The sequence below is a fragment of the Octopus bimaculoides genome, chromosome 21 (assembly GCF_001194135.2).
Source record: "Octopus bimaculoides isolate UCB-OBI-ISO-001 chromosome 21, ASM119413v2, whole genome shotgun sequence".
NCBI classification, from domain to species: domain Eukaryota; kingdom Metazoa; phylum Mollusca; class Cephalopoda; order Octopoda; family Octopodidae; genus Octopus; species Octopus bimaculoides.
This window is the reverse complement of record NC_069001.1, coordinates 32,558,292-32,577,771: the sequence shown is the minus strand read 5'-3', so window position 1 is coordinate 32,577,771 and position 19,480 is coordinate 32,558,292. Positions and strand designations below refer to the sequence as shown.

Sequence of the window (19,480 nt, the reverse complement as noted above, 5' to 3'; positions counted from 1 at the left end):
TACCTATGCTTCCACATAGTACCTATGCTTCCACATAGTACCTATGCTTCCACATAGTACCTATGCTTCCACATAGTACCTATGCTTCCACATAGTACCTATGCTTCCACATAGTACCTATGCTTCCACATAGTACCTATGCTTTATATAACTGCAAACAACAGTGCTGGCTGCAAATAATTTTAAAACACGACCACAGAGTAATGTTACAAGTTTCCTTTTCTACAAAGCAAACCAAGGGCTGGCCTTTCTCTTCAGAGCCAGGATCCAGTCCCCTTCATCTACAACTATTAGCTTTCTACAAAACTCAGGGGACACCCACAGGGGAATGCTGCTCCCATTTGGAATGGAGGTTTCAGAGTTGGCTTTATGTTATACCACTTCCACTCAGGTACCTAGGGGTTGCTTGTCTCTCTTCATCTCATTTTTTTCCAGCTGGCTACCAACACATGATCTGTGTCCATATACTGTGAGCAAGGGAGTCAACTGCTCCCTTTCTAGCTGTAGCCATACCTGTAGACCAATGGTTTCTGGCTAATTTCCCTTCATCGGTACAGGACAACCGCCAGCTAGAGATAGCAGCCACTCGCTCTTGCTCACATTATATACTTTTAAAGCGACACACAGTCACTGATCTCATAAAGAGAAAAACAACTAGTTTTAAATCTCTGAGCAAGAAATATGTAGTAATAATATTGTACAGTGAAGTCTACGTTTTCCTGGGGCTAAAAGTCGTAACATCATCCCACTTTGGATTGGCAAATAAATTTTATTGTATAGTACTGTTATTACATATTTCTTGCTAAGAGAGAGAGAGAGAGAGAGAGAGATACACACACATGCACACCCATTCAAAGTGACCCAATTTTTCATCCACCCAATCCCATTTTTCATGTCCAACCTTGAGAAATTTACCCTCCTACTCACTGTTACTAAGTAAATAACACACAAACAATGTACTATTTGAATTTCTATAGACCAACTGACAAGTCTAACACCTTATCACATGTCTTTGCTTTGCTCCTTGACATAGTTGCTTGACTTACTAGAATTAATAGCAAAATCTACCTGAAATCATTCCCTATCACCTTAAAGGAAGAGTAAACACACTGGATAATATAGTTCTCTATACATTAGGGTAAAAAGGATTAAGATCCTTCTCAAGCCGTGCCAAGCTCATAAGGGCCGATTTCCCGGTTTCAGTGGAGTATATATTCCCCACTTGGAAAGGACACTAGCCTGCCGCAGGATTACTCATTTTTGCCAGCTGAGTGGACTGAAGCAGCGTGAAGTGAAGTACTTTGCTCAAGAACACATATTGCCCATTTCAGAAATCAAAACCACAATCTTATGACTATGAGTCCAACACATCTAACCGCTAAACCATGTGCCTCCACTCCTATATACATTATGTTGAATAAAGATGGGATGGTAAGGACTAGAACATATCTGATCATACATTAGTCCAATCAAGTCTGATTTAAGGCAAATACAACAATCAAAATAACAACTCTTGATAATTTGTCAACCCATCCTCATCTCAAAAGCCAAAAGCTGTCTCTTTACAAACAAATCCATCTAAGACTGACCATTTTAGCATAACCTTTTCATTCCATATTTCTGTTAAAATTCAATGCCTTTGTTTCAATTAATTTTTAGAATAATGAAGAATTCATTAAAATAAATGTCATTATTAGGCTGTGTTTGGATCATAAATTAACACAAAATTTTGTTGATGGGAGATTTTCATTTAGATCACTTTAAATTCAGCAAGTTATAATCACAGAGCCAAGGGTGGTCTTGAACAGATTGATATCGAAAGGGTTAACCTAGAATTCTTAGCTCTTTGCCACCCCAGAGGCCAAAATGTACAAACTTAAGTTGAAATGAGATTGCTCTTTCATTCATAGGCAAGAAATCACTTTGTCTTAAAACTGAAACATCTAAAGAGAAGCAGGAGGGAGAGAGCAAGACGAAAGGAGGAAGTAGAAAAAAAAAACAGGAGATAAGGAAGAGAAAAAAATTGGTAGAAAAATGTGAAGCAACAGGCTGACATAGCAACATGGCTATAAAAGACCTCTTCAAGGGTGTAGAGCAGTTATTTCTCAAAGATGATTTTCCATTTTGATCTCACTCAACACTGATGTTACCATAACAATGTTACACTGCTCACCTTGAGGCAATAAGAAAGCCCCTACATGTTTGCTCAGTTCGCTAGAAATAGTACCCAAAATCTCCTGTATATCACTTTGAATAACATAGTTCTAAATAGTCTATGCTCTCAAGGAAGAAGAAAGAGAAAGAAGAAAAAAGAGTGGATGTTTATGGCTGGAATACCTTAGATACAGATCTGCAAATTCAAGACAAGCCTGAGACTAAACAACTGCTGTTTACTTATATATATTTCCCAAAGCAGCTCTGTTACATGAAGAATGCAATTACAATCAAGAGAGAGAGAAAGACGGTCTACTGGATATAATACTGGACTATGAGCACATGAGTTGATAGTTCAAATTAGTTACAGGGGTTTTTTATTGAATTTCCAGATTTCCAGACAGAATACCTTATTCTACATTGCCTCAATTCACCTTCGGGTCAGGAATGGAAAACAGTTCATCTGGGAATATATTTACCCGTGACAGACCTCTAATCTTGTTGGACAAAGGGTATTTATTTCTCTTCTACTTCAATTCCTTCAAGCAGGATCTTAACCCTTTAGCATTCAAGTTACTCGGTCCAATGTAATACATATTCATTGTGTGATACCACATAGCTTTGAAATTTTGATGATGTGACTGCTTATCTTAAAAATGACAATGCAGAGAAATTGTGAGGAGTCACATCTGGCTGCTTTAAGCATAAAACATATGGAATATTTGGGTCAAACATGGCCAGTTTAAATGCTAGAGGGTTAAGATATTTATAGCAATACAGTTTTTTTTTTTCTTTACTGTTATAATTAAAAAGCTCCAACTCTTTGCTTGTTCTTCATTCCACACCTATCCTCCACAGAAATGGACAGAAATCCAATGTAAAAAGTACTAATCCTTTCCAATTTTGGCACAAGGCCAGCAACTTTGAAGGGAGGGGGTTAATTTGATTACATTGACCCCAGTACTCAATTGGTACTTATTTTATCAACTGTGAAAAAATGAAAGGTAAAGTTGACCTCAGTGGCATTTGAACTCAGAACATAATGAACCAGAAGAAACGCCACTAAGCATTTTGTCTAGAGTGGTAATGATTCTGCCAGCCCACCACCTTAGAATTTATTAACACATACACACACACACACACACAGGGAAAGAGCAGGCAGAATGATTGAGAAGGTCACTTAGTAATGAGGTCTCAGGTTCAAATTCTACAGTACAAGTATCTTCTATTCTTCTTCTATCATAAACGTTTCCTTCTCAAGCCATGTCAGGCTCATAAGGGTCAGTTTCCCGATTTCAGTGGCGTACATATTCCCCACCTGGATGGGATGCCGATCTGTCGCAAGATTACTCGTTTTTGCCAGCTGAGTGAACTGGACCAACATAAAATGAAGTGTTTTGCTCAAGAACACAACACATTGCTTAGTCCAGGAACCAAAACCACTTACGATCATGAGTCCAACACTTTAACCACTAAGCCATGTTCCTTCACTCTTCTATCATAGCCTCAGGTCAGTCGAAACTTTCCAAGTGAAGTTGGGAAGGTGGAAACTATAGAGATGCTCATTAGAATGACTGTATCAGTAAATTCAAAGACCATCCAACATGCTGATCCTATCAGAGGATTATGTTAAGGGTACGTGTATCTGTGAAACACTCCTCAACTTTACACTATTATTCAAGGATTAAATAGAACAACTGATTGTATTACAGAAATACTCTTCATCAATTCTAACAAGGATACATTTACAATCTCCTACATCTTATTCCTTTCAGAAAAAAATCCAACAAAAAGAGACTAGTCATTGCTATTATTCATCATCATCATTTAACGTCCATTGTCCACACTGACATGGGTTCGATGGTTTGACCAGGGCCAGTAAGTTGAGGGACTGCATCAGGATCTAGCCTGATTTGGTATGGTTTCTACAGCTGGATGCCCTTCCTAACACCAACGACTCCAAGAGTGTAATGGGTGCTTTTACGTGCCACTGGCACGAATACCATAACTATACGATCTATTTTTATTTAACATCCACTTTTCCATCTTTGTACAGGTCTGAGGGATTTTGTTGAGGTAGATTTTCTATGGTCAGATGCCCTTCCTGTCACCAACCCTCAGTTGTTTCTAAGGTAATATTTCACCACAGTTGGACAGGTTTTTGCAGAAAACTGGAAATGACCACCACCACCACTTGTATGACAGTGATGTTCATTTAACAGCCATCATTTGATGTCTAGACAAGGTCACACACACAAACATGATGGGAATCTTTCAGTTCCCATCTATCATATTCACTCACAATGCTTTATTCAACCAAGGGCGACTGCTGCAGACACTTGCCCAAGGGGCCATACAGTGGGACTGAACCCACATAGTTGGGCAGCCATGCCTGTGCCCATCCAGTATTTAAAAGAATGTTTGTTTAGATTATTATTTTAACACTTTTACATTCATTTTAACATGACATGTTTTCCCTTATTCCTGCCTTGAAATCAAACCAGACTTCATACATCCGGACTGACAGGGCAGTTTTTATTTCATGAGTGCAGGCTACTTTCTTCTTAGAATGTATTTTTAGATAGACTGGAGCAAGCAAAATAATGTGGCTTACTTAAGAGAGCATAAGTACAACAGCAATGTCCTTATCTAAATTAAACAAGCTTTTGATTGGTGTCCTCATGGTCAATAACATTAGCAATAGCACATTAGTCGCATGACCACTAAGCATCTTGTCTCAATTTAAATAGAGATCAACTGTATAATTCTTGAGAAAATATTATACTTATATTTCACATGAAATTAATAATAAAAGTGGATAAATATTTTAGTCTGATATTTTAAAGAGAAGAGAAAATTTGGGTTGTAAAGCAAGGCTACAATAGACTGTTTAGAGTTAATTCAGCTAATTCTAATACTGACACAGTTTGAATGGAGAGGAAGTGTTACAAGTGTAGGTTAGTTGTCCTATGAGAAAATATATTAATCTAGCACCAACTAAAAAGTCAGTTCTATTGAGCCATCCATCTGCTACTTCTCCATTTATTCAGTTATACTAGAGACTAGAATAGCAAAAAAAAAAAAAAAAAAAAAAAAAAAAGAACAAAACAAAAGGTTTGTCAGATCATCAATAGACTCCATTAATTAGTAACAAGAATTCACCATAATACCAAAATGTAAATGCTAACTTAATATATATGTGAGAGATAGAGATAGTAAGAGAGAGAGAGAGAGAGAGGCAGACAGACATATGTGTATTTAGGTCTTAGTTTCATTATAACTCACTAAGCAGTTGTCAGCTGACAGTACACTCTTCAATTACTAATATTATTTTCTACTCTAGGCACAAGGCCTGAAATTTTGGGGGAGGGGGCCAGTCGATTAGATCGACTCCAATACGCAACTGGTACTCAATTTATTGACCTCGGTGAAATTTCTACAACTATCCATCACAGAAAAGGCCACACAACACATTGTTCATAAAGCCACTTGTCAATACACACTGACCAACAAAGATGCTGTTTCCTCTTGCTCTGCTTTTTATACTGTTACCATGTTGGCCTCTGTTCCTCAAAAGATAACTGCTCTCCTACAACCTCCAAACAGAGATTATCATGTCAATTCAAGCACCCTCCACCCATCACTATTGTGCCGACTCTTCAAGGACCTGCATTAAGCAGTATACTAAGTCTTTCCTTCCCAGAACCTCAACTCTCTGGAATTTCATCCTTACCTATGTTTTTCTTGCAGTCATCAATTTGAACCAAGAGTCATCACAAGAAATTTGAACCAAGAGTCATCAATCACAAGAAAGATTAACCACATCAGTCTCAATGTTTGAACCCTGATATTGAGAGGCCATGGGCACAAACCATACCTCTAAACCAATCCAATAAAATAAACAAACAGAAGCTTTAGTTATTCTTGAGTGTTACTAACTACTATGAACTGTACCAGGGACAGTACGAACATTACTACTAAACTGAAACCATCAACTCAGTAAGTTATTTACATAAAATCTTAGATACACACACATTCATTTCCCTGACATGTATTACAAGATGACAGAGCAATATTTTTCTGCTTTAACACACACATAAAATATATCTATTGATTTATCATTGAATCATAGGTTAATGTGAAACAGAGTGTTTAGTCTGTTTTTCCAGAAGGTACTTCATATTACGAAAATTTTATTTCATTCTCAAATTCACCTCATAAGATGAATTCACACCTATTGCACAGAAATAAAGACAAGTAGATAGAAGCTACGATAGTTTCATTTAATTATCAAATTTGATTGTTATATTTTGTTCCTTCTTGTTATTTTGGAACAAAGAATTCTAAACTGAAGCAGCAAAACATTTCAGACAATTCACAGTCGTCTTATTCATATATACATTAAATATAAATGTAAGCCTATGTAATAGATATACAAACATCAATTCTACCAATTTCTCTGTAGACTGAAAAAAATGATAAACAGCCTTAATCAACTTTCGACCCTTATTGGGATCTCATCAGGTGTCTACATCACTTGACCAATCCCAGAGAAACAAGTAACCATTCTGTTTATATGCTCATCAAATCTAGTAGCAATAGAGAACTGGCGCTACCAATTTGTATACCTTTAGTGTTACACATTTTAATATCAGTGGTTTGATGCATATTTCTTTAGTCAATCCAAAGATCAAGAAGATCCATTAGATATAAAGGACTCAATCCATGAATGGAGAGTGATTATTTCATTTAAGAAATTTACAGATTTACTAATGTATTACAAAGGTTTTCTTCAATTTCTGAAGAAAATCTTTGATTTGAAACAGTAGTACTTCTGTAAACCTCAGAAAAGAAATACATGAAGAAAATAACCAGCAAATGGTCTTCTTACCTTATTATTACTTCCAATACCCATGGCATTTTGTGCAAATCTTTCTTTAGCTTTCAATGCTTTTGCACGTTCATTTCGTAGTCGTTCATCGTCTTTCAAAAGTGATACTAATTGTTTGGCTTTCTCTCGTACATTCATACCTTGGTCTTTGTTGTCCTCAGTATATTGAAAGTCTTTTAAAGTCTGAATTGCATAAACATTTTCTTTACACTGCTGAGCTACCTTTTCACTCCCAGTTTTAATAATATAATCCAATAGCACTAAAGATTTATAAACATGTCTCCAGTTCTTCCCATGATCGTTTAACCGCTTCCAGATCATTTGCATAATTTCTGTGAAGGCAACAACATTGTAAGTTAGATCGGCTATCTCAGACATCAGTGTACTTGAAGGTCCCCATGGGTCATTTGATGTCGCTTCCCGAACTTTGATCTGGGCATCTGAGTAATTCCAAACAACATTTTTAATTGTTCGTCGAATGGTTGGCATTTTTCTTTTCTCAAGACCAGAGCCACAACACTGCTATTAAAAAGCTACTATGAATATCTCAATATTCCATCATTTCTTTTACACCTGGGAGGAAAACAAAGAAGAAAAAAAAATTAAACAAATATTAACATTGCCTATCAAAGCAAAATTTTGGAAAAGAATTTGATTAAACCTTATACTGAGAAATAATTGAGAAAATACTGAGAAATGCTAAAATATCAAAGTATTTAAACCTTTCCTGATTATACAAAATTCTTACCATCCAACTTTCTACAAGTCAAAAATTAAAATAGCTTTGATTCTAAAGAAAAAAAACAAAAACAAAAATCATTATCATTGTCAGACAACGCCCACTGTTCTATGTTTGCAGAAGTCAGACAAAATTTGTTGCAGTAGATTTTCTAAGGCCAGATACTCTTCCTACTGTCAATCCTCACCTGTTTCCAAGCAAGGTAATATTGCCCCATGGCCAGACATGTTTTCATGAAAGACTGGAAATGAACAACCTCACTTGTATGACAGTGATGCTCATTTACAATCATCACATGATGTCAAGACAACGGTTCACACACACATGCATGCATACATACATATAACTACACACACACACAAGTGCAGCTGGCTTCCTTCATCCCCCATCTGACAGGGTTTTGGCTAGCCCAATAAAAGACACTTGCCCCAGGGGTTGCACAGAAGTTCTGAACCCAGGACCACTTGGTTAAGAAGCTTCTTAACCACACAGCCATGCCTGCACCTAAATTATAAATTATGCCTGAAATATAAATAATACCTTAAAATATACAAAATAATCTCATAAAATTATTCCAATGATATATATTGAAAAAAATGAGATTTGGAATCCTATGACTAAGAGAATAATGTTATGTAGAGCAATCTTCATTCTGGTATTCTGTTAACATATCATTAACACAATCATCAGAAGCAAATACTAATCAATTGGAGGCAGATCCATGGACTTTCAAGCAGCACTTTGCTCAAGTGTGCAGTAAATTAAATTTTAAAAATGGATAGGACAAATGTAAATGAATCTCCTTTCATGTGTTTGTATACTGGGGGGAATTGCAGCTAAGAGAAGGTATTTACCCCCCGGAAGTCAAAGTAATCCTATAGTAATCCTATAGTCCAGGGTGCAGTCAGTCAGTTTGTTTGAGATATCACAACATATCCTGCTTGAACACTGCTTGCTAAGCTTAGCAAAACGGGTGGGCCAATGAGGGGAAACTATGCGATCACTGAGCCACCTAGAAAGAGTAGTCCTATCACCCTACAACCACACATTGCTACCTTTAAAAAAAAAATGGACACATTACAAAATGTCCAAGATACTCATAAAAAGGTGAAATGGTTATAGCAGGAATGGCTGATCAGAGATTCTCTTGATCAGGATCGTGAGTTTAAACAACACCCACTAGTTAGAATTTCTTAGTTATGTGACAATATTTCATTTTCTTCAACTCTGATACTTCAAGCCCAGATTATACACACACACACACAAACACATATATATATATGTCCTTTGATTCATTGTTTTATTCATGTGAATTTATGAGAACCCCCATGATCTAAACGAGGCTGTGTTTTCCAAAATTGAGGCAAACACCTTTCTCCACATGATTGGCTTGAAAAATTAAGATACTAGTATATTTTCCTACTTTTCTTAACATAAAACCAATGGTAGCATTAATCCACAAATAAAAAAATTATAACCAGGAGTGGCTGTATGGTAAGAAGCTTGCTTCCCAACCACATGATTCAGGGTTCAGTCCCACTGCGTGGCACCTTGGACAAGTATCTTCTACTATAGCCTCAAGCCGACCAAAGCCTTATGAGTGGATTTGGTAGATGGAAACTGAGAAAAGCCCATCGTATATACATATATATATGTATGTGTGTATGTATGTATTTGCGTCTATGTTTACCTCTCCCACCATCGCTTGACAACCAATAGTGTATTTACATCCCGACACTTAGAAGTTCGGCAAAAAGGCACCGATAGAATAAGTACTAAGCTTACAAAGAATAAGTCCTGGGGTCGATTTCTTCGACTACAAGTGGTGCTCCAGCATGACCACAAGTCATGACTGAAATAAGTAAAGGAAAGAAAGAATGCGGTGTGGAGCACTCATTTGCATCGTTTGACATTTAGGTGTGTGTGTGTGTATATATATATATATACACACACACATATACATATAGCCTAAGCCTAAAGTGCTGGATTTAAAGAAGACAGCTACAGACATATATACGCGTGTGTGTTTGTGTGTGTCTGTGAGAGTGAGTATCTTTTTAAGAGTAGAGTGCTCTTAATACAATATCAATGGTTTCATGAAAATGTATTCACAATTAGCCAATTGTAGTTTGAATAACTGAACAAGCAAATAATTGCGATTACTTTCAAATGAAAACATTGGCATCATATTAACAGCACTCTACTATAAAAAGAATTTGTTTATCAACCAAAGCAATGTTGATCAATCATTGCACACGCATGCACCTACATACACACACATTTAACGTATGCCACACAATATGTAAGTACATGCAAACACATACACACTCACTCAGAGAGAGAGAGAGAGAGAGAGAGAGAGAGAGAGAGAGAGAGAGAGAGAGAGAGAGAGAGAGAGAGAGAGAGAGAGAGAGAGAGAGAGAGAGAGAAAGAGACATTGCTAATCTTACCAACCAAATACAAATGCACAGCCCATACCTCTTATACATACACACTTTTGGGCCACTCTGTACATCCACACACACACACTCACATCCAGCAAGTTTCTTTCAGTTCCCATCTGCCAAATCTACTTACAAGGCTTTGGTTGGTCTAAGGCTATAGTAGAAGACACTTGTCCAAGTGGTCACACAGTACCACTGAATCCAAAACCATGTGATTGTGAATCAAGTTCTTATCATACAGCTCGCCTGCAAGCCATGATAATTATCTCTCAAATGGCTAAATGCATATTTCACAGTAAATAATTATCAACTCAATACAGAGAAACTAAACGAAGCAGCAGCACTGCAGAGTTAACATGAATGTTTCATTAGTAAGCGTTTCAGAGGAGTCCTGATGACCCACTCAATTTAAAAAGCTGTAGGAAGAGGAAAGGAGTTCCAGAATGCAATAATGATTGGGTAAAATGTTCAGTACAGTTGCAGTGAATTCTGAGAAATTCAAACATATTTGGGTGCTGATGAGAGGAAAATAATGCAACTATAGGAGCAGCACAAGTAGAGCAAGCAAATCCACATGATATTTAGCATAGTTTACACTTGAAATGTTATACAACGGATGTTTTTGAAAGGAATATTCCTAGAAATGATCAAATTAACGTTACTAAAAAATAAGCAGGATATAGGCCAAACTAGATTACATTTCACTAATATTTAGTATCTTGATGGCAGTGGAAGTAACCAAGACAACCAGACACTAGACTGAATACATCACTATAACTCAGTGGTTCTCAACTGGAGTCTAATTGGTCCCTAAGAGTCCATATAAGATTTTTGGGAGTCCATGTAACAAAATAGTAAATTAGGGATCCACAATAGAATTTGAAGGACCCCTGAAAATATTTGGCTTTAGATGTATGTATTAGGTTTCTTTCCCTAACATTTTACATAGTTCAACCTACACATGTTAATGTGTGAAAAACAAAAACAAAATAAAAATTTCGAAAAACGTTTCTATAAAACTAGTTTTTAAACATTGAATGGGTATGAGGATCCACCAGAATAAAATAGTATTCAAAGGGGTCTGTAGATAAAAAAATGATTGAGAACCCCTGTTGTAACTAGTTCAGTACCTTACTGTTCTATATTAAAATCTCACAAGTTCATTATCTTCCTCAGCAGCATTTTAACATCCACTTTTCCAAACTAGCATGGATTGGGCAGAGTTTGTTGAGGTTGATTTTCTACAGGCAGATGCCCTTCCTGTTATCGAGTGAGATAATGTTTCCCAGTAACAAGACACATCTCTGAAGATTGGAGATGAAGAACACTGCTTGCATGGCAGTGATATGTACTTACAACTATCATGCGAGGCATCCTGAGTTTTCTGTCCATCTGTGTATTTAGTATATGTTCGTTTGTTTATTTTTTAATTATATATATAAGTAGGTCATATTTTCCGTTTGTTATCTTTTTATTTAATCTTGAAAATATTATTTATGTAACCCACGCACTCCTTAATTTTTTACCTATGTGTGTGTGTGTGTGTAATCCAAAAAATAGAGAAAAAGACAAGAAAAAAACACAACAACATGAGGATGTAGCACATAGAAAGTATTAATAAGACGCCCAGAGAAGGAAAAAAGTGGTTGATTTACATTTCGAGCATAGCTCATCTTCAGAAACAGGAAACATAGGAAAGTCCAAAGGAAAAGGAAGGAGGAGGAAAGAAAAAAAAAAAAAAAAATCGCCGACAGTTCATGTGTAGTTACATACACAATAGGCTTCTTTTTAGTCTACCAAATTCACTCACAAGGTTTTGGTCAGCCTGAGGCTATAGTAGAAGACACCTGCCTGAGGTGCCATGCATTGGGACGGAACCTGAAACCATGTGGTTGGGAAACAAACTTCTTCCCACACAACCATGCCTATGCTTATTCACAAAAAAAAAAAACAACAATACCAGTAATACATTCTTATTAATTTATTTAAACTATCTCCCAAAAACTGAAGAAAGGAAATAGTTTTTAAACTGAAGAAAAAAAAATAGGTTTTAAATAAAAAAAAAATGTATCATGAAATAGTTTTAACACATGGAGTTAGTAATCCAAAACACTTTTTTCTTATTTATTCAAGACTTTTTTTTTTCAAACTCAACTATGACTTCAGTACATTCTGCTTACTAACTTACAAAAAATTATGATTCATAGACAAAACTCAAACACTGTGATCTCAGGTTTCAAGTCTTATAGGAAACCCCACTAATATTGTCCTTAACAACGCCACCCTCTTCAGGCAAATAATATTGCATGTGGTTTTCTGATGAGACAGCACAATGCAACATGAAAAGAGTATTGGAATTAAGAGTACTAGTGATGGTCGAGTCATCAACATGGCTTCTCTTTCACCATCACAGGGCATAACTAACTCAGCTAAGTGAAGTGTTGCTCATAAGAAAATCAACAAGGTACATAACAAATATGCATGGATTATACATTGACACTACAGCTTACCGGGGTATACTGCTGACAAGATAGAAATGTCTGGGCACAGTATGGCTGTGAGGTTAAGGAGCTCACTTTGCAAACCATATGGTTTTGAGTTCAGTCCCATTGCCGAGCACCTTGGGCAAGTGTTTTCTACTATAGCCCAAGGCCAGCTAATGCCTTATGAGTGAATTCAGTACATGGAATCTGTGAAAAAGTCCATCGTATGTGGGTGTGTCTTTGTATTGTGTTTGTCTTGTCCCTACCACCACTTGCAGTGGTGTTGGATTACCTTTTACTGGTTTCAGTCATTAGACTGTGGCCATGCTGGGGCACCACACTGAAGAATTTTTAATCAAATGAATCGACCCCAGTACTTACTGGGTTTTTTTTTTAAGCCTGTTATTTATACTATCAGTCTCTTTTGCCAAACCACTAAGTTACAGGAGCATAAACACACCAACACTGGTTGAAAAGCTAAGTTGACCTCAGTGGAATTTGAACTCAGAATACAAAGAGCTGGAAAAATGTAAGCTTATTAATAATAATAATTTTTCCAAATTTTCAATTATTTAAAAATTAACTGAAACAGTCTGCATTTCATTAGAGATATAGTAATAAAAAGACTAATAGTGGAAATAAATTATTTAAATAGGTTTTCATAATGTTCCCTTATACAAACTACTGACAAATCACATTAGAACAGAGAACGTTCATTTTAACTAAAAGCAAGAAAAAAAGAATTCTTAAAAAGGAAAGAAAAATTACCGTCATGTTGGATGCTGGTTATGTCACTTTTTTTTACATTAAGTCAGAAAAACAACCAATTGTGAGTGTCCTTCATGTACCTAGTCAATGACTTTATCCGTTTAGGTCAAGGAGAACATTATGTATATACAGGCATATGTTAAATGTTATCAGACAACAAACTGCTATACTATCATCTACGGACGAGATTGAGGCACTGAATATGTACAGTACACAAAGAGACATTGAGATTCATTTTTATGATTTTTCTTGTCTTTAGGGGAAGGGCTACTGTGCACAATCAGGGATTGGCGAATCTAGTATTGTTTAAATCATAGAAATTAAAGAGATGGAGGATACTGCATGATACTGTACAATACATAATTATAGAAGAGAAGTGAAGGAAGTACATAGAGCCAGTGTTGCTCAGAATGAAACAATGATGAGTATGGTAATTCATGTATTTTAATTAATGAGAGAAGCATAACAGAAGGAGAAGTAATAAAGAGGCAAGAGTAATGAGTAAGCAATAGTATAACCCCAGGTCAGCCAGTATTGAACAAATTGATGATCAAAGACATTACAACCTTAATCAAACAGACTTCCTTGTTTTGTTCATAGGTGCAGGTATGATTTGTGTGGTTGAAAAGCTTGCTTCCTAACCATGTGGTCTTGTGTTCAGTCCCATTCTGCAGCACTTTGATCAAGTGTCTTCCACTACAGCACCAGGCTGACAAAAGCCTTGAGGGTGGATTTGGTAGCTGGAAACTGAAAGAAGCCCATTGTGTGTATGTGTGTGTCTTTGTCCATACAACCACTTGGCAACAGGTATCAGTGTGTTTACATAGCTGTAACTTAGTGGTTCAGCAAAGAGAGACAAACAAAAATAAGTACTAGGGTTGATTTGTTCGACTAAACCCTTCAAGGCAATGCCCCAGCATGGTCATAGTCCAAAGACTGAAACAATTCAAAGATAACAGATGTAGTGGGTCTTATACTACATTACCCAATGCACCCTTAAAAGATGGTGAAATGGGATTCAAGGAAGAATTGGCTCCTATTCAAAGCAGATCAAGCCACTACATGGCGACTATCTCACTGGTTCATAATGGGTAAGTTTTCTAACAATGGGGGAGTTGGAACCAACAAGTTCTGCAAAAACAGTCTGTTGTAGAGAGAGAGTAGATGCCAAAGCAAACATAGTATCATGATAAACTAGTGTAGTAAACCTACTTCATTGCTCAATTTAACTCTCATCTGGTCATTGGATACCTTTAACAGAGAGTACCGTGTTCTAAGTAATCAGACCAGAGCTACAGTCCATGGATAACTTGATATTTCAATGCACTACTTCCTACTGTAGTGGCCCCATGGTATGTCATTCCTTACTCCTTCTCTCCCCATGAATCCAAGTGGGTGATGAATGTCACCCTTCCTTCTCCAACTAGCCACAAGATAATGCATGATTAATTCGAAACAATGCAAATAAATAAGCATTACATTTGATAGAGGAATCTGACTGCTAAAGAGTTAAACAGGCCACAAGAGTAGCTATAGGTTGATTTGCTGGTTATTGGACCTGTTACTCCTTTACCAGGTTGATCTACCAGCCCACCACTTTGTAATAGAACTAAAAAAAGGAAGGGGAAACAGAGGGAATCGATCTTTTCAAGAATAAGACTTTTCTACACAATCTTGAAGAACATGTTCATTGTGTATCTTGTATGAGAGTACCTGCTGCTTTACTAGGAGGGAACCTGTGGAAGAGGTGGACTCAGGGAGACATGGGATGAGGTGGTGAAGCATGATCTTCAAACATTGTGCTTCAAGGAGGCAATAACAAGACCTTTGGTAATATGCCATGCTTGAGAAGAGCCATCAAGCCAAGTGAAATCATAGTCATGGCCGATGCTGGTGTCACCTAACTGGCACATAGAAAGCATCCATCGAATGTTGGACCTCACAGAGGTGATGACTAGTGACTGAGACCTTTGGTGAAATGTTGAACTTAAGACCTATGAAGCCAAGTGAAATCATAGCTGTGGCCAATGCCACTATTGGAGTAGTTGGTGTTAGGAAGGACACCCGGCTGTAGAAACCATGCCAAATCAGATTGGAACCTGGTGCAGCCCTCCAGCTTACCAGTTTCAGTCCAACCATCTAACCCATACCAGCATGGAAAGCAGACAATAAATGATGATGATGATGATGAAAAGGAAGGTAAGAATCAATCTACTGCATCACTAACAGATATTTTCTCACAAAATCCATTTCACATGGTTAAGCAATTGAGAGCAAAAGAGAGAGAGAGAGAGAGAGAGAAAGAGAAGTCCAAATTGAATTTACCTACCAGAAAATGCTATACATGTTTTGGTTCCTTTCTACAGAATCTTTATGCATTCTTACCATGGTAGAATGTTCTGTTTTGTGAAAATTTTGTTTATTTTTTAACAGAAAAGCAAACATCTACAAATCCATTTACTCCTCTACTATTTATTATCGTTACCATCACGAATAGTTTAACATCTGTTTTTCAAAGCTGACGGGATGCTGGACAAGTCTGAAAAACTGCCTTTCTGATTCATCCATCCTATCATTTGGCAGTTTTCTTTCTCAAAGCCTAAAAAAACCATTGAAATCTGGTATAACTACACTAGAATTCAACAAGGCTAGAATTTGTAGTAATCTGTGTTAACAGTTCAGCAAAACATTATCTATATAAGTAAGGTATGAAGATATGTTGTGATATGGGAAATCTAATGTGTACACACATACACACACTATGGAATGCATGGGTGTGCTTCAATGGGAAGGAAAATCTAAAGTTTCAAGAAAGACATGTTTCCCAATATTGGTACAGGCATGGTATTGCAGTTAAGAAGTTTGATTTATGACCTTATGGTCCCGATTTCAGTCCCACTACATGGCATTTGGGTAGGGGTCTTCTATGGCCCCAAACCACCCAGTACTTTGTGAGTGAATTTGGTAGATGGAAACAGCAAAAAGCCCTTATACCAAAACAAAGAAATATGCATATATTATATATATATATAGATAGATAGATATAAATGGGTAAAGACCCCCTTCTGTCATAAATGACTAAGGGATTGCACCTAGAAAGTTCCCCTCCGAGGCACAAATCCAGGCAAGGTTGTTTATGGAAGACCAGCAGTCGCCTCTCCACACCACCAATGTTACCCAAGGGAAAAGCAAAGGCTGATACAGCTTGGCACCAGTGAATGTTGCAACTCATTTCTACAGCTGAGTGAACTGGAGCAACATGAAATAAGGTGTCTTGCTGAAGAACACAACACACGACCCGGTCCAGGGATTGAGCTCACTACTTCATGATTGTGAGCCTGACGCTCTAACCACTGAGCTATGCACCTTCACATATAAATATACATATATATATATGCATACGTGAATGTATATGAATCTTGATATTCCATGCTTGTCGTTGCATCACTCTTATGATGTTGACATTATAATAGGCTGCTCTGTGTCTTTGAAAACCTCAGGAATAACTTGTAAAAAACAGGTAAGGGTTTGTTGATAGGAAGAACATCCAACCATAAAACCCTGCCTCAGTTAAAGTAAAGATAAATTTTCCCTTTGGTTAGAGTTCCAGTCTATCATTAATGTAACTTTTCCAACAGGGGAGTCTGAACTGAATAGTGCCAACAATGAAACAGGCTATTTTACAGTGCAACCCACCACTTGCAAAGGTGAATAATAACAGCCTGTGATCCCACCTCTAAGTGCAACAGTAAAACTACTAACTTTTTAGTTAGTTATTCACTCACACAAAACCCAGTAAGTTTACTTGTACAACAACTCAATGCTAAGTTCAGATAGCAATGCCATCAGATCATGCTTAGCTCAGTACCTCTTATCAATAATTCTATAGCCAGCAGATCTCCAGAAAACAAATTTTCATCACCAGCATCACTTAACATCTATTTTTTTCCATGCTGGCATGAGTTGAATGGTTTGATAGGATCTGGCAAGCTGCAGGGCTGCATCAAGATCTATTGTCAAGTTTTGGTACAGTTTCTATGGTTTCTATGGCTGGATGCCCTTGCTTATGCCAAATCTTTTACCATGTGTACTGCATGTTATTTCTCATAATACCAGCATTTGTGAGGTTGTAAAGTTACTCATAAGACCAGAAAAGAACAGAGGGAAAAGACCACAACTATATGGTAGGGGTGAGTATTTGGGAGGTGGTGGCAGCTTTATACCAGGTGTTAAGTGACCAAAGTATGACAGACGGACAAGTATAAGCGTCTTGCTATAGTGATAGTACATGGCTACTCAGTACTATATAAGGGTGGATGTAGCTAGTAGGAAGATAAAAATGGTAGTGATGTTTATAGAAGTCAAAACAAGAGCTGAAATTTTTCATATATCTGTCACTAGTATATATGTCAGGGACAACATCCAACAACTTAGTTTCCAGTCACACATTTGTTATTCTAGTGACCTGTGTATAAATTCAACCCATAATGCAAAACATGTAAACATTAATTAACAGTCCAATGTTAATATAATGCACATTTGTGTACATATTTACACATATATTAGATAAACATATATAGATGTAAGGATACGATACACTTGGTTGGGGAGGCGGGGTACCAAAAGGTTAACAAACTCTACTCAACAGACACTGACACATCAGGGTAGATATAAGGACATAGTGACAGTGACGTCACACAGATTAATGATGAGAGTAAACTGATGATTAAATCCTAACTATTTACAGTTATTGATTACTGATGATTCAAGCTATATACAAATAGAAAGAAAGTACTTTTTTTTTTCTTCATTTAAATGCTGTTAGTTTGAATATGAAAATTTTAAATTAGACTAATGTAATTAGTAACTAAACAACATTATAAAAATGAACACAGGTTAAAGCCATTTTTTAAGCCATTTGCCTTTAACAAAATCGGAAGTATGTATTACAGATCAAGAAGACTAAAATCATATTATACTAATACTTGGTTAGGTAATCTGAAATATCTCAAAATCAGATCATACATATGAGACACTGAATCTAAGTTTCATCATCACATGGCTGTGAGGTTAAAAAGCACACTTTAAATCATGTGGTTCTGAGTTATGTGGCACTATGTGTGCATGTTTGTCAACCAATACCTCTTGACAACTGATGATTTTTGTTTACACATCCATAACTCAACTGTTCTGGTCACTGTAGCATTCACATTTTCTTGCCTTCAGTGAAATTTCTTGGTTAATCTTGCAAAGGCCATCATACTGAAAAATCCATGGCTGGCCCAAATGACTAAGATCTCCAGAGAGGCTATACTGCTCAGGATGCCCTTGATCTCATGTTAGGGACTGATCCCTTTTCCCCCAACATACTATACCAAAATCATGAAATCGTTGCCACCCCCATGATAAACTGCCTAATTCACGCACTCCAGGTAAAATTCTAATCTTCTATGTATAGTCACTCTGTTACATGAACAAAAGACCATTGAAGCTGAACAAATTAAATTTGGACTAATCTGATCACAAGATTTTTGACCAACCTGATAAAGTCCAATTATTATGCTCCTGGGCAAACTCAATTCAGACACATTGGTTGTTTTCAAATTAACTGTAGATACAGATATTCTTTTTCTTCCTGATGCATTTCTTTTATGTACTCCAAAAAGAATACAGCTCTTCTTGGCATTTGCCATTAAATCTAGATTTTTCACTGAATGTTTTCTTGATATTTTCTCAAAACTTCATTGTAATTCTCAACACAATCTTTGTACTTTCTGTTTCTGTAACTACTACCAGATCACTTTTGAATATATAAAAAAAAATATCCTCCAATGATATAAGCTAAAGTTCCCTGGCAAACGTCAAACATTGCTGTATTCTTCAAGAATACAGGAAAAAAAAAATCAATTCCAGGAATAAACAAAAAACATATCTTCACAATGAAATTTAGTCCAAATATGAATTAATCTATAAGTATGGCAGGGTATATATATATATATAT

The 19,480-nt window shown here is 36.6% G+C and overlaps 1 protein-coding gene across 8 annotated transcripts in view; it reads right to left on the bottom strand.

The window, feature by feature from the left end:
- LOC106882013 (epsin-2) overlaps positions 1-19,480 on the bottom strand; it is a 102,038-nt gene that overhangs the window by 74,475 nt on the left and 8,083 nt on the right. For 6 of the 8 annotated variants that reach the window (XM_014932556.2, XM_014932561.2, XM_014932559.2 and 3 more), the window contains exon 2: positions 7,046-7,618. In XM_014932556.2, the coding sequence (XP_014788042.1) occupies positions 7,046-7,534 (489 nt within the window). In that variant the 5' untranslated portion in view covers positions 7,535-7,618. Of the gene's footprint in view, positions 1-7,045; positions 7,619-13,479; positions 13,689-15,808; positions 16,079-19,480 lie in introns of those variants that run through there. The other 2 variants (XM_014932558.2, XM_052975391.1) reach the window with 2 other exon arrangements.